The sequence below is a fragment of the Staurois parvus genome, unplaced genomic scaffold, assembly GCF_062004578.1.
Source record: "Staurois parvus isolate SC_StPar_1 unplaced genomic scaffold, SC_StPar_1.0 ptg000449l, whole genome shotgun sequence".
NCBI classification, from domain to species: Eukaryota; Metazoa; Chordata; class Amphibia; order Anura; family Ranidae; genus Staurois; species Staurois parvus.
In genome coordinates this window covers 3,802,650-3,821,544 of record NW_028318245.1, presented here as the reverse complement: position 1 = coordinate 3,821,544, position 18,895 = coordinate 3,802,650, and the positions used below count along the sequence as shown (strand labels likewise).

The 18,895-nt window shown below is 42.6% G+C and overlaps 1 protein-coding gene across 1 annotated transcript in view; it reads left to right on the top strand.

Moving 5' to 3' along the window:
• Window positions 1–10,798: 10,798 nt before the first annotated feature.
• The window catches only part of LOC149453363 (uncharacterized), a 60,450-nt gene continuing 52,353 nt past the window's right edge, over window positions 10,799–18,895 (top strand). The window contains exons 1-10 of the mRNA XM_089688632.1: window positions 10,799–10,851; window positions 12,897–13,007; window positions 13,209–13,331; window positions 13,418–13,541; window positions 13,658–13,755; window positions 13,837–14,029; window positions 14,814–14,854; window positions 14,968–15,100; window positions 15,838–16,197; window positions 16,306–17,205. Of these exons, the coding sequence (XP_089544758.1) occupies window positions 12,924–13,007; window positions 13,209–13,331; window positions 13,418–13,541; window positions 13,658–13,755; window positions 13,837–14,029; window positions 14,814–14,854; window positions 14,968–15,100; window positions 15,838–16,197; window positions 16,306–17,205 (2,056 nt within the window). The 5' untranslated portion in view covers window positions 10,799–10,851; window positions 12,897–12,923. The remainder of the gene's footprint in view (window positions 10,852–12,896; window positions 13,008–13,208; window positions 13,332–13,417; window positions 13,542–13,657; window positions 13,756–13,836; window positions 14,030–14,813; window positions 14,855–14,967; window positions 15,101–15,837; window positions 16,198–16,305; window positions 17,206–18,895) is intronic.

The following is an 18,895-nucleotide window of genomic DNA, read 5'->3' as shown; positions in this document are numbered from 1 at the left end:
AGAGAAGTATCCAAATTTCAGATGCTGCAGAGAGAGCCATACAGGAGACCGGTTCCAGTAATTGTTCCCCCCACCGTGCCGATCCCTGCCCACATCCAAATCACCCAGCTGCCTGGGCCCCCTCCCCTGCTGGCCTGGGCCCCGTACAGGTGGACTGGTGGTACCCCCTTATCCACGGCCCTGCACCTCAATCCTAAGTCTTTTCTATCTGCCCAGAAAAGAAAAGATCTATAATCTTACCTATTCTGAAGCCGCTCTGGTCAGGTCCCATGATCACTCCAAAAGATAAACAATCGAAACCAGCGCTCCAATCCTCATGTAAACCAGGAAAATGACAGAATGCCAAACGAAGAGGTGCTGCCCTTCAAAGACCGGGAGATCTAACCACTGGAAAAAAAGAACAGACAAGGGCGCACTCTCATCATGCATTACCGTGGTATACCACGTGTTTAATGAATAGACAAATATAAATATACTCACAAACCAACAATAAAAGCAGTGTGTGTGGTCCACAACAACAGTCCCAAAATGGCTGTGTCTATTGATGCGGATAAGCTAACACGTTTCGGGAGCTGAACCCCCTTCCTCAGAGCTAGGGATGCACCTGCTGGCCACATGCCTATATACCACAGAAATGTCAAAAGGAGGGTAAATAAGACCCTCCCACCCACTCCCAGCGGCCCAATGGCGAAAGAAGAGAAAAAAATATATATATATATTTAAATGACCTGTAATGTCATATGGCAAAAAATCCAGTGTACTAAATGAATTATGCACTAGTGCACATCTAATATATTAATACATGAAATATGCTGGAGGTGCACTGACATTTACTTCCAAAGTCACTTGATGCACCAACTCAATGAGAATGCCCTCACATATGGAACATCCGGGACACCACGCGGCAATGGATGGAAAGCAATATGAAACCGAAGCAGCCATTGCCTGGTAGATATGTGTGAACATCAAGGATCGTGGCGTCCACACGCCGCCATGCTGGTGGGCAGGAACATGTAGGGCTCCGTGTTGCGGGCACGACACGGTCCGACGGAGCATGCATGCCGCACGTCACACAGACCGCGCCGTGTCACACACCAAGAGTACACCACGCGCGTGCGTGCCGCACCAGAGGCACTGACCGCGTGCTCGCCAGGGAGCCAGGCCGCCCAACACTGAACAAATGCCCGTGTCATATAAGAAGATGAAAGGATGAGCGAATCTCCCCGAATAAAGCCAGAGACTCGCCGCCCATAATGACAATTATTGAAATTAATAAATGAAAAATATATATATAAATGGAAGATATGTATGAAAATGTATGAAACAGTGGGATACAGACTGGGCCAGGAGGAACATAATCATAAATACTAAAATGACAATGTAAATGTACATGTGTAAATAGATGATAAAAAATACATATATATTAATAATAATAATATAAAAATGTATACAAATGTGTATACACAATATACAGGTGAAACTCCAAAAATTAGAATATCGTGCAAAAGTTCATTTATTTCAGTAATGCAACTTAAAAGGTGAAACTAATATATGAGATAGACTCATTACATGCAAAGCAAGATAGTTCAAGCCGTGATTTGCCATCGTGATGATTATGGCTTACAGCTCATGAAAACCCCAAATCCACAATCTCAGAAAATGAGAATATTGTGAAAAGGTGCAATATTCTAGGCTCAAAGTGTCCCACTCCAATCAGCTAATTAAGCCATAACACATGCAAAGGATTCCTGAGCCTTTAAATGGTCTCTCAGTCTGGTTCAGTAGGAATCACAATCATGGGAAAGACTGCTGACCTGACACCATCACTGACACCCTCCATAAGGAGGGAAAGCCTCAAAAGGTAATTGCAAATGAAGTTGGATGTTCCCAAAGTGCTGTATCAAAGCACATTAATAGAAAGTTATATGGAAGGGAAACGTGTGGAAGAAAAAGGTGCACAAGCAGCAGGGATGACCGCAGCCTGGAGAGGATTGTCAGGAAAAGGCCATTCAAAAGTGTTGGGGACTTTCACAAGGAGTGGACTGAGGCTGGAGTCAGTGCATCAAGAGCCACCACACACAGACGGATCCTGGACATGGGCTTCAAATCTCATATTCCTCTTGTCAAGCCGCTCCTGAACAACAAACAACGTCAGAAGCGTATTACCTGGGCTAAAGAAAAACAGACCTGGTTGATTTTGGGAGCCATGTCATCTGCTGGTGTTGGTCCACTGTGCTTCATTAAGTCCAGGGTCAACGTAGCCGTCTATCAGGAGATTTTGGAGCACTTCATGCTTCCTTCCACAGACGAGCTTTATGGGGATGCTGACTTCATTTTCCAGCAGGACTTGGCACCTGCCCACACTGCCAAAAGCACCAAAACCTGGTTCAATGACCGTGGAATTACTGTGCTTGATTGGCCAGCAAACTCGCCTGACCTGAACTCCATAGAGAATCTATGGGGCATTGCCAAGAGAAAGACGAGAGACATGAGACCGAACAATGCAGAAGAGCTGAAGGCCGCTATTGAAGCCTCCTGGTCTTCTATAACACCTCAGCACTGCCACAGGCTGATAGCTTCCATGCCACGCCGCATTGAGGCAGTAATTGCTGCAAAAGGGGCCCAAACCAAGTACTGAGTACATATGCATGCTTCTACTTTTCAGAGGTCCGATATTGTTCTATGTACAATCCTTGTTTTATTGATTGCATGTAATATTCTCATTTTCTGAGATTATGGCTTACAGCTCATGAAAACCCCAAATCCACAATCATCACAATTATGACAAATCACGGCTTGAACTATCTTGCTTTGCATGTATTGAGTCTATCTCATATATTAGTTTCACATTTTAAATTGCATTACTGAAATAAATGAACTTTTGCACGATATTCAAATTTTTCGAGTTTCACCTGTACAATACAAATATAACAATTTTTAAAAAAATTGGTTACATATACATATGCTCAAAATCATAAGCACAAAAGACACAGAAAGTAGTAATAACAAATAATGATAATAATAGTAGGCATAAATATAATTAAAAAATTATCATATAAGAAATGTAATATATGTATATAATATATAGAAATTCAGCCTGATTGGCAATGCATAAATTGCCATAAAATCATGTATATAGGTATAGCATATTGAATATAATAATATAAAATTCATACAAAATTTGGAGAGGATGGGATACACGTAACAAAGATTCTATAAAAAAAAAAAAAATTCAATTCAATATTGACAATACATAAAGCAGGGCAAAGAAAGAAAAAAAAAAACCGGGAACAAGAAAAGGGTAATCGAGTGTATAGTGAACCTAAAATCACAGTAAGTCGAGAGGAGACTAAACGAGGGATTGTACATCCTAGGCATCATTAAGGCCCTTAGGCAACAACGTATCTAATTTATGGATCCAATAGGATTCTCGGCAGAGTTTACGGAATCTTCTACCTGAATCAATATCTCCTAATATACTCTCTGTACCAAACACCTTGAGACCCACAGGGTTTTCGTCGTGTTTTTCACTGAAATGGCAAGGCACCGTGTGCTTGTCAAACCCATGTAATATATTGCGTTTGTGCTCCCTGAATGGGGTCCTCAGAGAACGTATAGTGCGACCCACATACAAAAGTCCTTATGGGCAAACCAGGCCATAAATGACAAACTGTGTGCCGCAATTAATGAACTGGCCAATGGGATGGATCCTTCCATCAGTGCCCATAAAATCCCTTTTTCTATGCCACATGAAAGGGCAAGCCCCACAATTGGGTACCCCACACTTATAACTCCCTTTCTGATCAAAGATGGTATTCCATACAGAAGTAGACCGTGTCTTGGTAAATTTGACCCTACTAGGAGCAATCATGCACCTCAGATCCTGTGGGCGTCGGAAGATGACTTCAGGCCGAGCCGGCAGGTGTGCAGAAAGATGAAGGTCTTGGGCCAAAATGCCCCAATATTTATTCAATATCCTCTGAATATTGAAAGCCTTCTGATTATATCTTGTACAGAAAGCGATGCTGTGTGTTTCCTTATTGGTTTTAGGAGCATTGGCCTTCGCTACAACATGGGAGTCGGCAGATGGAATATTGATCTCAGGATAAAATGATCTGTATTTAAGATATGCCTCCTCAATATTAGTGGCTGCATAGCCCTTTTCTAGAAATGTTTTCTTCAAGAGCGTACTCTGAGTGTCATAATCTTGTAAAAGGGTACAAGTTCTCCTAAGTCTGCAGAATTGCCCAAAAGGGACGTTCTTAATCCATCTGGGATGATGCTGACTCTTAGCATGTAAATATGCGCTCCCATCTGTGGGTTTAAAATGCGTCTTTGAAACTATCCGTGATTCAAATCCCACTCTTAATTCCAAATCTAGGAACACAATGTTGTGATCATCAACCGCATAGGTGAATTCAATCCCATATGGGTTGGATTGACAATGGGAAATAAATTCCTTTAATCTAATAAAGTCACCATCCCATATGATGAGGATGTCATCTATATAACGGGAGTAAAGTGCTAAATTGGCACCTAATGGGTTATGTTGCCAGATGTAATTCTGCTCCCAAAATCCCATAAAAAGGTTAGCATAGCTGGGGGCAAATTTAGCTCCAATGGCTGTGCCTCTGGTCTGCCTGTAGAATTTTTCCATAATAGTGAAATAATTGTGAGGGAGAGTAAATTCAATGCACCTTAAGAGGAATGTGATCTGGGAGGGATGTAAAGAGTGGTCCTTGGCTAGAAAATGTTGTACTGCCTGAAGGCCAAACTCATGGCGAATACTCATGTATAGAGATGACATGTCTAAAGAGACCCACTTGTAGCTGTTCTCCCACCGATAGTTGGAAAGAATCTCCAATATGTGACCTGAGTCCCTCACGTAAGAGGGTAACTCAACTACCAACCTCTGCAGATAGTGATCAATGTAGTTGCCCAAATTACTCATGAGGCTGTCAATCCCTGATATAATGGGCCTTCCCGGAGGGTTTGTGGCATCCTTATGTATCTTGGGAATATGATACAAATGAGGTGTCATTGGGTAAGGTCTATAAAGAAACGCCAGCTCTTGTTTGGTAAGAATTTTTTCTTTGACTGCAGTGTCCAATAAGGTTTTAAGAGTGGCTCTATATGTTATAATGGGATCTCCAGAAAGTGGTTCATACGTGTCCGCATCTCCCAGAAGTCTGTATGCCTCTACCAAATAGGCCTCTTTATTCATAATGACTAGACCCCCTCCTTTATCTGCCTGTCTGATAACCATATTGGAGTTCTTTTTTAATAATTCCAATGATTGTTTGTCCCTCGGGGTCAATTGGGCACAATTGTCTGGACAAGATCTGCGGCACATAGTTCTGAAGTCTGCATATACCACCTCATAAAAGGAGGATATGTAGTTGCCTTTAGCCCAATGTGGATAGAATGTAGATTTGGTCTTAAACCCAGTGTGTTTGATGTGATCACTGTAGGAGGGCCCACTGGTGTCAATCGTCCAAGGACCAAATGGATTGAGGTCCCAATTCTCTAATGGTGCACTGCCACTGTCTGTCCAAAGATCTTCCAATCTTCTGTTTCTGGATCTAGGCTAGACATAGAATCATTAGTGTGAATGGTATTGTTGGTATTGTTGCAATCGTTCCTCTCTCTTGTCTCTGTATTCAGATTTTTAATAGAAAAATACCTCTGAAGAGTGAGACTACGTGTAAATCTATCGAGATCAATGAAGAGCTCAAATAGGTTGGGTAAATTGGGAGGTGCAAAATTCAGACCCTTCTGCAGTAAACTATATTCTGCCACACTAAAGGTGGTTGTAGACAAATTATAGATTTTAATGGTTCTATACTCTTGTGCTATTTCTTGCCCCTTTGTGGACTGGATCCCACCTCTCCTTCCTCTACGGGTTCTCCAGATCTTTTCCGTCTGAGGTAGTCTCCTAGATTGAGACCCTTTTCTAAAAAAGTTAGTGTAGTGTCCCGAGTGGCTAGAGAACTGGAGAAGTTGGCGCCTGACTCCACTAGTACTGAAACTGTGTGAGGTGGTGGAAAATGCTTCCTTGCTGCACCTTGAGCAGATGTAGATGGTTCTCTAGTTGGGCTTTCAGGTATCGCAGATGTCCTGGAATGCTGTACTTGTGTAAAGGAAATGTCCTGACTGTTGGTAGTGACAGCACATGGAACTGGGTCTAAATGTTGGACATCTTTAGGGTATTGAAAAACCTTTTTGTACTGGGTATTGTTGTAATAACTCTTATACAAACTCTTCCCACCATGATGATGGTTAATCCTATTTTTATTCATATTTCTATAATTGTTATTGTTATTCTTGCTCATACGACTTCTATACCCATGTGACCCTGATTGACCAGAAGGGGGAGGAGGGAGGGGGGCCCTGACCATCCCTGAATGGGTGTCCACGGGCCCCTGGCCAGTGCCCATTCTATCAGAGGAGTGGCTCTTGCATTGGTTATCTCTGTTAGATGGTGTAACTTGATTGGGCTGTGCCCTGTTGACACCATTGGAAAGAAATGGTGGCCCTTTCCGTTTTCAATTGTGTTCCCTCCCCGACATGAAATCTGCCCTGTCTCTCTCAAATTTGTGGGCCTTCTTACTAATAAGATTGGCCTCAAAGGTAACTGTGGAATCATTGATATTGTTGTCCCACTCCGTAAAAGGTTGCTCAATGTGTGAAGTCCTCTAGTTCTTTTTGTACTTGGGAGAGCTGTATCTGAATATTTTTCAGATTCCTTTCTCGTTGTTGAATCACTACAAGCATCCAACCTTTGCTACATTCTCTAGACAGAATGTACCATTCTTCTTTGAGATCTGCCTCTAGGAAGTCACAACTATTGGTGATCCTCAAACCCCTAGGGGCTCTGTTGACCTCCATATACTTCTGTAGTGATAAAATATCCCACCACTGAACCATCTCTACTTCTAAGAGATGTTTGAGATGGTAAAACTTGGAGGACATCAATTCCTCCTCCATGCTGGCTGAATCCCTGTGAACAGACTGTTGTTGTGGCCCACCACTGCCATGTGACTCATAGTCATCTACACTGTTTGAAAAACCCTTGGCAAGAGATTTTTTTCTCATAAGTCTTTCTTCAATAGAAATAACCATGTTGATGATCCAAAAAGGACTCAAATGAATCAAATGATAAATTAAATGATGAAAATGACCAAGTTCAAAAGTCTCTTGTAGATCGTAAGTAGGGGACAAGCAGCCGGTAACCCCAAATGTGGATACACTCCAAAGGATAAACAAACGAAACCAGCGCTCCAATTTTGGGACTGTTGTTGTGGACCACACACACTGCTTTTATCGTTGGTTTGGGAGTATATTTCTATTTGTCTATTCATTAAACACGTGGTATACCACGGTAATACATGATGAGAGGGTCCCATGATCAGCTGTCAGTGGCGGCTTCTAAGTAGAGGAGGGATAGTGGACAATGGATGCCCCACAGTAAGCTAATGGGTGATGTCATCTCCTAGGCCAGTGTTCCTCCAGCTTTTTTCAGTTTGTTCCACCCGCTGGCTTGTGTACATGTTTTGGGCACTTTTTAGACATTTTGCCAAGGCACCCCTGAAAAAACCTCAAGGCACCTGGGCACCCTGGTTGAGAGAGGCTGGCATATGGTATGCTGCCATGTTGGCATCAAGAACACTGGAAAATTGTATCAAATACCTACCGTAATTTTCCTTTCCTGGCACCAATCCATGGTAGCATGCATGTAGTACATGTGGTATGCTGCCATGTTGGCACCAAGTATCAAATACTGCCATTTTACTTTCCTGGCATTAATCCATAAACATTTTCCTATGACTTTTCCCAAGAAGTTTTGTTTGAAATTCTAACCATCTATGGCCAGAACATTGTATCAAATACTTACTGTAATTTTCCTTTCCTGGTGCTAAGGAAAGAAAAATGGAAAATTGTATAAAAATACAATAATTTTTCTGTCCTCGTGCTAATTCATTGCAGTATACATGTGGTTTGCTGCCATGTTGGCGCCAAGAAAAATGAAAAGTGATATCAAATACTTACCGTAATTTTACTTTCCTGGCACCAATCCATGGTAGCATACATGTAGTACACGTGGTATGCTGCCATGTTGGCGTCAAGAACACTGAAAAACTGTATCAAATACCTACCGGAATTTTCCTTTCCTGGCACCAATCCATGGTAGCATACATGTAATACATGTGGTATTCTGCCATGTTGGCACCAAGAAAAATGAAAAGTGATATCAAATACTTACCGTAATTTTCCTTTCCTGGCACCAATCCATAGTAGCATACATGTAGTACACGTGGTATGCTGCCATGTTGGCGTCAAGAACACTGAAAAACTGTATCAAATACCTACCGGAATTTTCCTTTCCTGGCACCAATCCATGGTAGCATACATGTAATACACGTGGTATTCTGCCATGTTGGCACCAAGAAAAATGGAAAATTGTATCAAATACTTACTGCAATTTTCCTTTCCTGGCACCAATCCATGGTAGCATACATGTAGTACACGTGGTACACTGCCATGTTGGCGTCAAGAAAAATGAAACGTTTTATAGAATACTAAACTGTAATTTTCCTTTGCTGGTGCCAATCCATGGCAGTATGCATGTGGTATGCTTTCCTGGCATTAATCCATACAAATTTTCCTAAGACTTTGTATGGATTGTATCAAATACTTACTGTAATTTTCCTTTCCTGGTGCTAAGGAAGGAAAAATGGAAAATTGTATAAAAATACCATAATTTTCCTATCCTTGTGCCAATTCATGGCAGCGTACATGTGGTATGCAGCCATGTTGGCGCCAAGAAAAATGGAAAATTGTATCACATACCTACCATAATTTTCCTTTCCTGGAACCAATCCATGGCAGTATACCACATGTATGCCACCATGTTGGAGCCAGGAAAGTGATACCAGGTGGAGATGGGAAGTAATAAGGAAGACACTCATCACTTTGAGGTGAAATGGGTGAACTGACAGGAAATTCCCACCAGAGACAAGTAACTAAAGTTCTTTCTTCCACTTACAGTACAATGCATGGAGTGTTCTGGACAATTTTTCCTTTCTAATGACAGACCTTCCAAGTTGTTGTTACTATGGGTTTATTAGGATATTGTTTTCTTGGAGGGGATCCATTACATGCAGTGCCTTGTAAAAATGTATGAAAACCATTTATCATTTTCCTTCCATGTCCCAATTATGTGTCACTTTGTGTGGGTCTATCACACAAAATCCCAATAAAATACATCGACGTTTTTTGGTTGCACCATGACAAAATGTGGAAAATTTCAAGGGGTATGAAGACTTTTTCAAGGCACTGTATATAAAAAACTTTTGAAGAACATCTCAGGAAGCAGCCTTCAAAGTACTGAAAAACAAAGAGGGCTGCCGTTTTTATATTTTTCACAAGAAGCCAATCCTACACAGGGGCGGACTGACCATTCGAGCACTCGGGCGCTGCCCGAGGGCCCGGGGTCAGTAGGGGGCCCCATGAAATATATGTTTAAATTAGTGTAGCGCTAAACATTCATTAAACCAAAAAACCAATATAATAATTAAAAAATCATATATAATGCATATACTTTGTGATTAATGCTATAATCCTCTCAGTGCTCTTGTATGCCACTTAATACATACACATATATTCCTATATCCCAAAAATCAATATAAACTCATATTCCATTAATTATATATAAATATTGTGATAGTGCCACTTCAAACAAATAATAAATAAATGAATAAATAAATCAATATGCCAGAGTTTAATACCAATATGCCACATGTGAGTTACTTTTTGCTATTTTTTAATTAAACTCTGGCATATTGGTAATACTACACTATGGAGGATCTTTTTTTGACTCACTAATATGTGAGAGAGAGTTTGCAGAAAGTCCCTGGTGAGGATCCTATGAGGTACAGCAGTGAAGGTGTGGAGGAGGCCAAATAGGAGGAGTATCAGAGAGGTACCAAACCAGGATTCTTGAGGATCCAGAGTGATCCTAAAGGCTTGTGGGCCCCTAGGGGTCGGTGGAAGGAGGTGAGCAGGCATTGCAGCCGAAGTGGAAAGGAGTGTGTTTTTTACACGAGTGGCACTATATATAAAGACACACTGCATGTATATAAATATCACTTGGAGTATATTGATTTGGATTTGAACATTGGACGTTGAATTAAGCTGAAGCGGCACCATCACATGATATTGATTTATTTATTCATTTATTTATTATTTGTTTGAAGTGGCACTATCACAATATTTATATATAATTATTGGAATATGAGTTTATATTGATTTTTGGGATATAGGAATATATGTGTATGTATTAAGTGGCATACAAAAGCACTGAGAGGATTATAGCATTAATCACAAAGTATATGCATTATATATTAATTTTTAATTATTATATTGTTTATTTGGTTTAATGAATGTTTAGCGCTACACTAATTTAAACATATATTTGAGCACTGTTTTGGGTATCAGTTTGAGTGTTAGCAGCTTGAAATTAGGAGGGGGGTTCCATAAAAGCGCAGGAGGACTTAGAATAAGAATCAATTGGCCCCATGAAATGCCCCTGCTACCTTTTTTGTAGGCTTTTTTTGGATGTGCTTTTAGTGTGGGCAAGGACACGGGGGCCCCATGATCCCCTATTGCCCAGGGGCCCCATGAGTTGTCAGTCTGCCCCTGATCCTACATATTGTGAGTGGAACGCAGAGACAGGAAGTGATGTAGGGTAAAGATAGGAAGTGATGTTACAAATAAATCAGGAAATCCTGGGAGAGACGCAAGTCAAGAGGAAGTAGAGAGAAGACATTGGTGGAACTGGCAGCAGAGGAGGTAATAAGATCTTATTTTATATTTACACCCAGTAACCCCCTGGTCATGTCCGTCCTCTTCCTCCATTGGCATGTCTGTCCTCTTCCTCCATATTCTTTGTCAACAGCAATGCATACAAATATATTTAGGAGAAAGGATCAGGTGGTTGAAAAACGTGTAATGAAAAAGTTGCACTCGAGGTAACAAGTTTGTAAAAAGACAACAAAACACATCCAGATACAAGGTAAGTAGGAGGATAATCGTAACCTTTGGATCACATTTCAGTTGACCAATATCAACACCTGGGTTGTATATATCGACGTCCAACCTCAGCTGGTTCCCCCGATCTGGGGTTACCAGATGACATTAATTGTACTTCAACGACCATGCTTTCAATTCCATCCAAATACCCATCAGGATCCAGCACTCACAGGAAACCTCAAACCTGAAAATTTTTGTGTTACAGTCATCAATTCTCCAGGTAATCACCCGTAACAACAAGCACCGAGTTGGTCTTCTTCCTCCTAGAGGTGAGACTGATAAGTAAGACCACGAATATAGTATAAGAAGCAGTCAAAGGGGTCAGAACTCTGGAGGAACCCTGTGCAAATGGGTTCTTCATCATAGGTTCTTACTCTTCTCCAACCTGAGCAGACCCAACATAACAGGTGTTGGTAAGAGTTACTTACAATGAGATTAACAAGTCCTGTAATATAGTATATGAAGGAGTCTGAGGTGTCAGAACTATGGAGGAACCCTGTCCAGATAGGTTCTTCATCATAGGTTTTTACTGTTCTCCAACCTGAGCAGACTCAACATAGTAGGTTTTGGTAAGAGTTACTTATAGTGAAATTAACAAGTCCTGTAATATAGTATATGAAGGAGTCTGAGGTGTCAGAACTCTGGAGGACCCTGTGCAGATAGGTTCTTCATCAGAGGTTCTGTCAGGGCAGGAGCTGAGGAACGGACAGGCAGGCCTAACAATGTAACGCACTGGCTGACGACAACCACCACCCACAGACCGAAGTCCCTCAGGGCGCGGAGTCTAAGTCCCAGGCTGCCCTTCACCAGGGCCCCTGATGGTGGGGATGGACTTGACGCAGCCAGGAACCAGGTCGCGGCCCCCGAGACACCTCAGCTGCGGTAATGGCCGCCGCCAATGGCGTGTAGCTGGTGGAAGAGACAAAAGAGTAGTCAGACAAGCCGGGGTCAACAACAACAGGACAGGACAGTACAGGACAGCAGACGAGAATCACAGGTCACGAGCCGGGTTCAGCAACAGAGGGTCAGATCAAATGAGAATCCAAAGAATAGTCAAGACAAGCCGAATCAGATACCAGGAGAGTCACGAGAGTCAGAACAGAGTAACAGCAACACAAAGACACAAGACACAAGTGCAAAGAGCATGTGCGGGCCACAGGCTTATATGTCATCAGCCACACCCCTCTGGAGGATGGACCACAGAAACCTGAAGGCATAAAAGGGCTCCCATCATGCACAGCAGAATCCAAGATGGACACCAGCACATGAAGTAACATAACCACAGGGAAAAGGTAGGACCTTGACAGGTTCTTACTCTTCTCCAACCTGAGCAGACCAAACATAATAGGTTTTGGTGAGAGTTACAGTGAGATTAACAAGTCCTGTAATATAGTATATGAAGGAGTCTGAGGTGTCAGAACTCTGGAGGAACCCGGTGCAGATAGGTTCTTCATAATAGGTTCTTACTCTTCTCCAACCTGAGCAGACCTAACATAATAGCTTTTGGTAAGAGTTACTTACAGTGGGATTAACAAGTCCTCTAATATAGTATATGAAGGAGTCTGAGGTGTCAGAACTCTGGAGTAACCCTGTGCAGATAGGTTCTTCATCATAGGTTCTTACTCTTCTCCAACCTGAGAAGACCTAACATAATAGGTTTTGGTAAGAGTTACTTACAGTAAGATTAACAAGTCCTGTAATATAGTATATGAAGGAGTCTGAGGTGTCAGAACTATGGAGGAACTCTGTGTGGACATCATTCCTCCCGGTACAGTCCAGATAATTCTCAGTTTATCTGTCTACAGAGGAGAGTCCGGTATAGGACCACATCAATGAAGATGGAGAAGAACCGAAGTCACATGACTGAGAAGATATTGGACCTCACCCTTGAGATCATCTACCTGCTGACCGGAGAGGTGAGGAGGATTCTGGGGTCACATGACATCACTCTTATCTCTATTAATAAAACACGGACCTGACCGAAGAGGTGAGGAGGATTCTGGGAGGTCACATGACATCACTCTTATCTCTATTAATAAAACACAGACCTGACTTGAGAGGTGAGGAGGATTCTGGGAGGTCTGCAGTGATAATTGTAATTTTCTCTCTTTACACAGGATTATAAAATAGTAAAGAAAACATCTGGCGAGCCTCCACCTCACTGCTTGACAACAGAGATAACCAGCGCCAAGCAGATTCTAGAAGTTGCCAACAAGATCCTTGATCTGCTGACAGGAGAGGTGAGCAGTGCCGGGAATTCTGGGACATTCTCCAGTAACAGACAAGGGATGTGTCTGGATGGTGACTGTATCATTGTGTGTGTCAGGTTCCTATAAGGTGTCAGGATGTCACTGTCTATTTCTCCATGGAGGAGTGGGAGTATTTAGAAGGACACAAGGATCTCTACAAGGACGTCATGGTGGACAATCAGCCGCCCCTCACATCACCGGGTAAGAGGAGACTTTATTGTAAAGGAGAGAGCAGTACAGAGGGTCCACCTAGATCCCCCATCATCTGATAAACACATAGAAACAATGGATTCAGTCAGTGTGTGTGTTTCCTACAGATGGATCCAGTCATGAGAACCCACCAGAGAGATGTCCCCGTCCTCTATATTCCTGGGATTCCACACAGGAAGATTACACCATCCCTCACAATCATCAGGTAGGTGGGACTGAGCATGTGGATCTATAAAATCTAAGCTATGAAATCACATAATTCTATGTAATCTTTTGCTCTCTTCAGAAATCTATAATATCATCTTTGGGTGAAGAACTGAAACACATCAAAGTTGAGGATCAGGAGGAATCAGAAGAGACATCGGTGAGTGGAGATGAGCAGTCTGTGGAGGAGGATGGTCCTCTGTACTCCTGGGATTCCATAAAGGAAGATCACAACTACTCACACCAGGATGAACCTTCTCTAGATATCATCAGAGGTGAGAATGAATGCTAAGCACAGAACTTATCCAGATATATGGATTGATGATTTAGAATATGAAGACCTTCAAATTATCAGGTGACATGATTTCTACATGGAAGTCCCAACAGATCAGCTGCCTCTCATGTCACTAGGGAAGCTGAGACTTTATTGTAAAGGAGAGAGCAGTACGGAGGGTCCACCTAGATCCCCCATCATCTGATAAACACATAGAAACAATGGATTCAGTCAGTGTGTGTTGGTTATGTGTTAGAGAAGACACTAGTAGCTTGTGATGAGGCAGAACTTGGTTTACTTGTGTGGCTTAAGTTGCAAACATACAACACATTTCAGCAGACTGTAACAGCAGACATCTTGGTTTTGAAGAGAGAGAGAGAAGAGAGAGAACCAACAAGTTTTACACATATGCACAACTGGTAACCTTAGTGTACAGTGCCATCTATTGGTCAAGTGATATTACTACACAATACTGTATATAGTACATGCTGTTGCATTCTCAACAGTGTTTGTGTTTTCTATAGATGGATCCAGTCATGGGAACCCACCAGAGAGATGTCCCCGTCCTCTGTATTCCCGGGATTCCACACAGGAAGGTCACAACATCCCTCACCATCATCAGGTAGATGGATTCAGTAATGGGAACCCACCAGAGAGATGTCCCTGTCCTCTGTATTCCCGGGATTCCACACAGGAAGATCACACCATCCCTCACCATCATCAGGTAGGTGGATCCAGTAATGGGAACCCACTAGAGGGATGTCCCCATCCTCTGTATTCCCGAGATTCCACACAGGAAGATCGCACCATCCCCCACCACCATCAGGTAGGTGGGACTGAGCCACAGTGTTCCAAAATAATTCTAAACATTATTTATTCTATGGTATGTAATCTCTTGTTCATTTTTTACAAATGTATTTTATTATATTTGGGGTTTAGGGTGGAGAACTGAAAGCCATCAAAGTTGAAGATAAAGAAGAGAGGTTGGTGAGTGGAGATCAGCAGTCTATGGAGGAGGGGGAGATGGTTATGAAAAGTAAACAGGAGGAATCTTCTCTACATATGGACACAGGTAAGTCATATTAAGGGGTCTATTTATAGAAAAAAAGTTTTAGTTATTTGTCCAGCAAAATTGCTTGAACATTCACTCCATGCAAATTAACCAGCATTCACCATATGAAAGGTCCATCTCCATTCATCAATATGACGTCACGTTCCCAACAAATGAGGAGATACTGGACACCATATGAAAGGTTCATCTCCATTCCTCAATATAACGTCATGTTCCCAACAAATGAGGAGGAGATACTGGACACCATATGAAAGGTCCATCTCCATTCCTCAATATAACGTCATGTTCCCAACAAATGAGGAGGAGATACTGGACACCATATGAAAGGTCCATCTCCATTCCTCAATATAACGTCACGTTCCCAACAAATGAGGAGCAGATACTGGACACCATATGAAAGGTCCATCTCCATTCCTCAATATAACGTCATGTTCCCAACAAATGAGGAGGAGATACTGGACACCATATGAAAGGTCCATCTCCATTCCTCAATATAACGTCATGTTCCCAACAAATGAGGAGGAGATACTGGACACCATATGAAAGGTCCATCTACATTCCTCAATATAACGTCATGTTCCCAACAAATGAGGAGATACTGGACACCATATGAAAGGTCCATCTCCATTCCTCAATATAACGTCATGTTCCCAACAAATGAGGAGGAGATACTGTATGACTGAAATGAAGAAGTGAAAAATATTGATAAGTTTTATGAAAAACTTTCTTTCCAACAGATGGACGCTATATTCGGGAAAGTTCTGAGGGACAACTTACTTTACTTCCAGAAAAGATTGCACGGGACGGTTCCAGAGTATATCCCATTACTCAGAGTACAGACCACAGACCTCATCTTTTAGAGCAATCAATGGATATATCCAATCCTGAGGAATCGTCTGATAGATCACATCATGTTACTCCAGATATCCTTCTGAGGTCTCACAGTACAGACACATCAACAGATCCATCTCATCTCCAAGAATCTTCATTGGGTCATGAAGGTTTCCCCTCAGGACAGAGTTCCTTGTCACCTATAGAGTACAACAAACCTCTTACTGAATACCGAACATTTCTAAAACAGCGGAAAAGTCACAAGAGTAAGCATTCTCTCTCATGTTCAGAGTGCGGGAAGTGTTTCCTTGCAAAAGCAGACCTCCTCAAACACCAGAGGATTCACACAGGTGAGCGTCCTTTTTCTTGTTCAGAGTGCGGGAAATGTTTTATCATGAAAGAAAACCTTCGTAAACACAAGAGAATTCACACCTGTGAACGTCCTTTCGCGTGTTCAGAGTGCGGGAAATGTTTCATTATGAAAGGATACCTTCTCAAACACCAGAGAATTCACACTGGTGAGCGTCCTTTCTCATGTACGGAGTGCGGGAAATCTTTCACTATGAAAGGAGACCTTTATAAACACCTTATCATTCACACTGGCGAGCGTCCTTTCTCATGTTCGGAGTGCAAAAAATGTTTCTATCGCAAATCAGACCTCCTTACACACCAGAGAACTCACACAGATGAGCGCCCTTTTCCTTGCTCAGAGTGCGGGAAATGTTTCATTACCAGAGGACACCTTTATAAACATCAGAGAATTCACAAGGATGAGCTTCCATTTTTATGTTTAGAGTGCGGGAAAAGATTCTATGACAAAGAAAAACTTCTTGAACACCAGAGAATGGACATGGGCGAGTGCTCTTTTTCATGCTCAGAATGTGGGAAACGTTTTTTTCGCAAAACAGACTTCCATATTCACCAGAGAAGTCACACGGGCGAGCGTCCTTTCTCCTGTTTAGAGTGTGGGAAATGTTTTAATCGGAAAGGAGATCTTCATATTCACCAGAGAATTCACACTAGTCACCCTTCCATCGCATGTTCAGAGTGCGGGAAATGTTTCACTGTAAAAGACAGTCTAGTTGCGCACCAAAAAATTCACACAGGCGAGCGCCCGTTCCCTTGCTCAGAGTGCGGGAAATGTTTCATTAGGAAAGGAGACCTTCTTAGACATCAGAGGAGCCACACGGGCGAGCGCCCTTATTCGTGTTCAGAGTGCGGGAAAGGTTTCAGCCAGCAAGGATCCCTTGTTATCCACCAGAGAATTCACACGGGTGAGCGCCCTTATTCGTGTTCAGAGTGCGGGAAATGTTTTACACATAAAGGAAATTTAACTAAACACCAGAAAACACACACCCACGCTGATGCTGTTGAGAACTGTAGACTTTTAACTCAGTTGGAAGTGGCCAGTCCATAGGTGGGTTTCAGTGGGCAAGGTGGGTTTCAGGGGGCGAAGTGGGTTTCAGTGGGAGTAACTTTTGGCATCTTCTTTTTTATTGAACCTCCAGTAGTAAAATGTGCTTGCTCCAGTTGCTGTCACCTTTCCTGGTCACATTGGAGTCCTTGTTCCTCTTCCCCAGAAAGATCGGGAGCCCTCACAATGAGCGTGGCATGAACCCAAGAGATCTAAGATATAAGATCTAAGCAGATCGGGGAGCAACCAATATCCAAAATCCTCAGATTCTCCAGATGTAGCACCTACCTCCGTAGGAGCTCCTGATGTTGATGGGTCCTCTGTTCTGCAACAACTCTTAGAACCTTCAGATTCTCCAGTGGAGGGAGAAAGGATCCGAGTACAAGACAAGATTTTTTGGGCTATGCTTTGTTTATGGGCATGCAGATGTAGCACCTACCTTCGTAGGAGCTCCTGATGTTGATGGGTCCTCCTGCTGCAATTTTTAGAACCTTCAGATTCTCCAGTGGAGGGAGAAAGGATCCAAGTACAAGACAAGATTTTTTGGGCTGTGCTTTGTTTTGGGCATGCAGATGTAGCACCTACCTCCGCAGGAGCTCCTGATGTTGATGGGTCCTCTGTTCTGCCACAGCTTTTAGAACCTTCAGATTCTCCAGTGGAAGGAGAAAGGATTCAAGAAGAAGACAAGATTTTTTGGGCTGTACTTTGTTTTTGGGCATGCAGATGTAGCACCTACCTCCGTAGGAGCTCCTGATGTTGATGGGTCCTCTGTTCTGCCACAACTCTTAGAACCTTCAGATTCTCCAGCGGAGGGAGAAAGGATCCAAGTACAAGGCATGATTTTTTGGGCATTGCTTTGTTTTTGGGCATGCAGATGAAGCACTTACCTCCACAGGAGCTCCTGATGTCGATGAGTCCTCTGTTCTGTCACAGCTCTTAGAACCTTCAGATTCTCCAGTGGAAGGAGAAAGGATCCAAGCGCAAGACAAGATTTTTTGGGCTGTGCTTTGTTTTTGGGCATGCGGGTGTAGCACCTACCTCTGAGGAGCTCCTGATGTTGAGGGGTCCTCTGTTCTGCCACAACTCTTAGAACCTTCAGATTTTCCAGTGAAGGGAGAAATGATCCAAATACAAGGCAAGATTTTTTTGGGCTGTGCTTTGTTTTTGGGCATGCAGATGTAGCACCTACCTCCGTAGGAGCTCCTGATGTTGATGGGTCCTCTGTTCTGCCACAACTCTTAGAACCTTCTTCACAGGAGCTCCTGATGTTGATGGGTCCTACTGTTCTGCCACAGCTCTTAGAACCTTCAGATTCTCCAGTGCAAGGAGAAAGGATCCAAGTTCAAGACAAGATTTTTTTGGCTGTGCTTTGTTTTGGGCATGCGGGTGTAGCACCTACCTCCATAGGAGCTCCTGATGTTGATGGGTTCTGTGTTCTGCCACAACTCTAAGAACCTTCAGATTCTCCAGTGGAGGGAGAAAGTATCCAAGTACAAGACACTATTTTTGGGCATGCAGATGTAGCACCTACCTCCGCAGGAGCTCGTGAT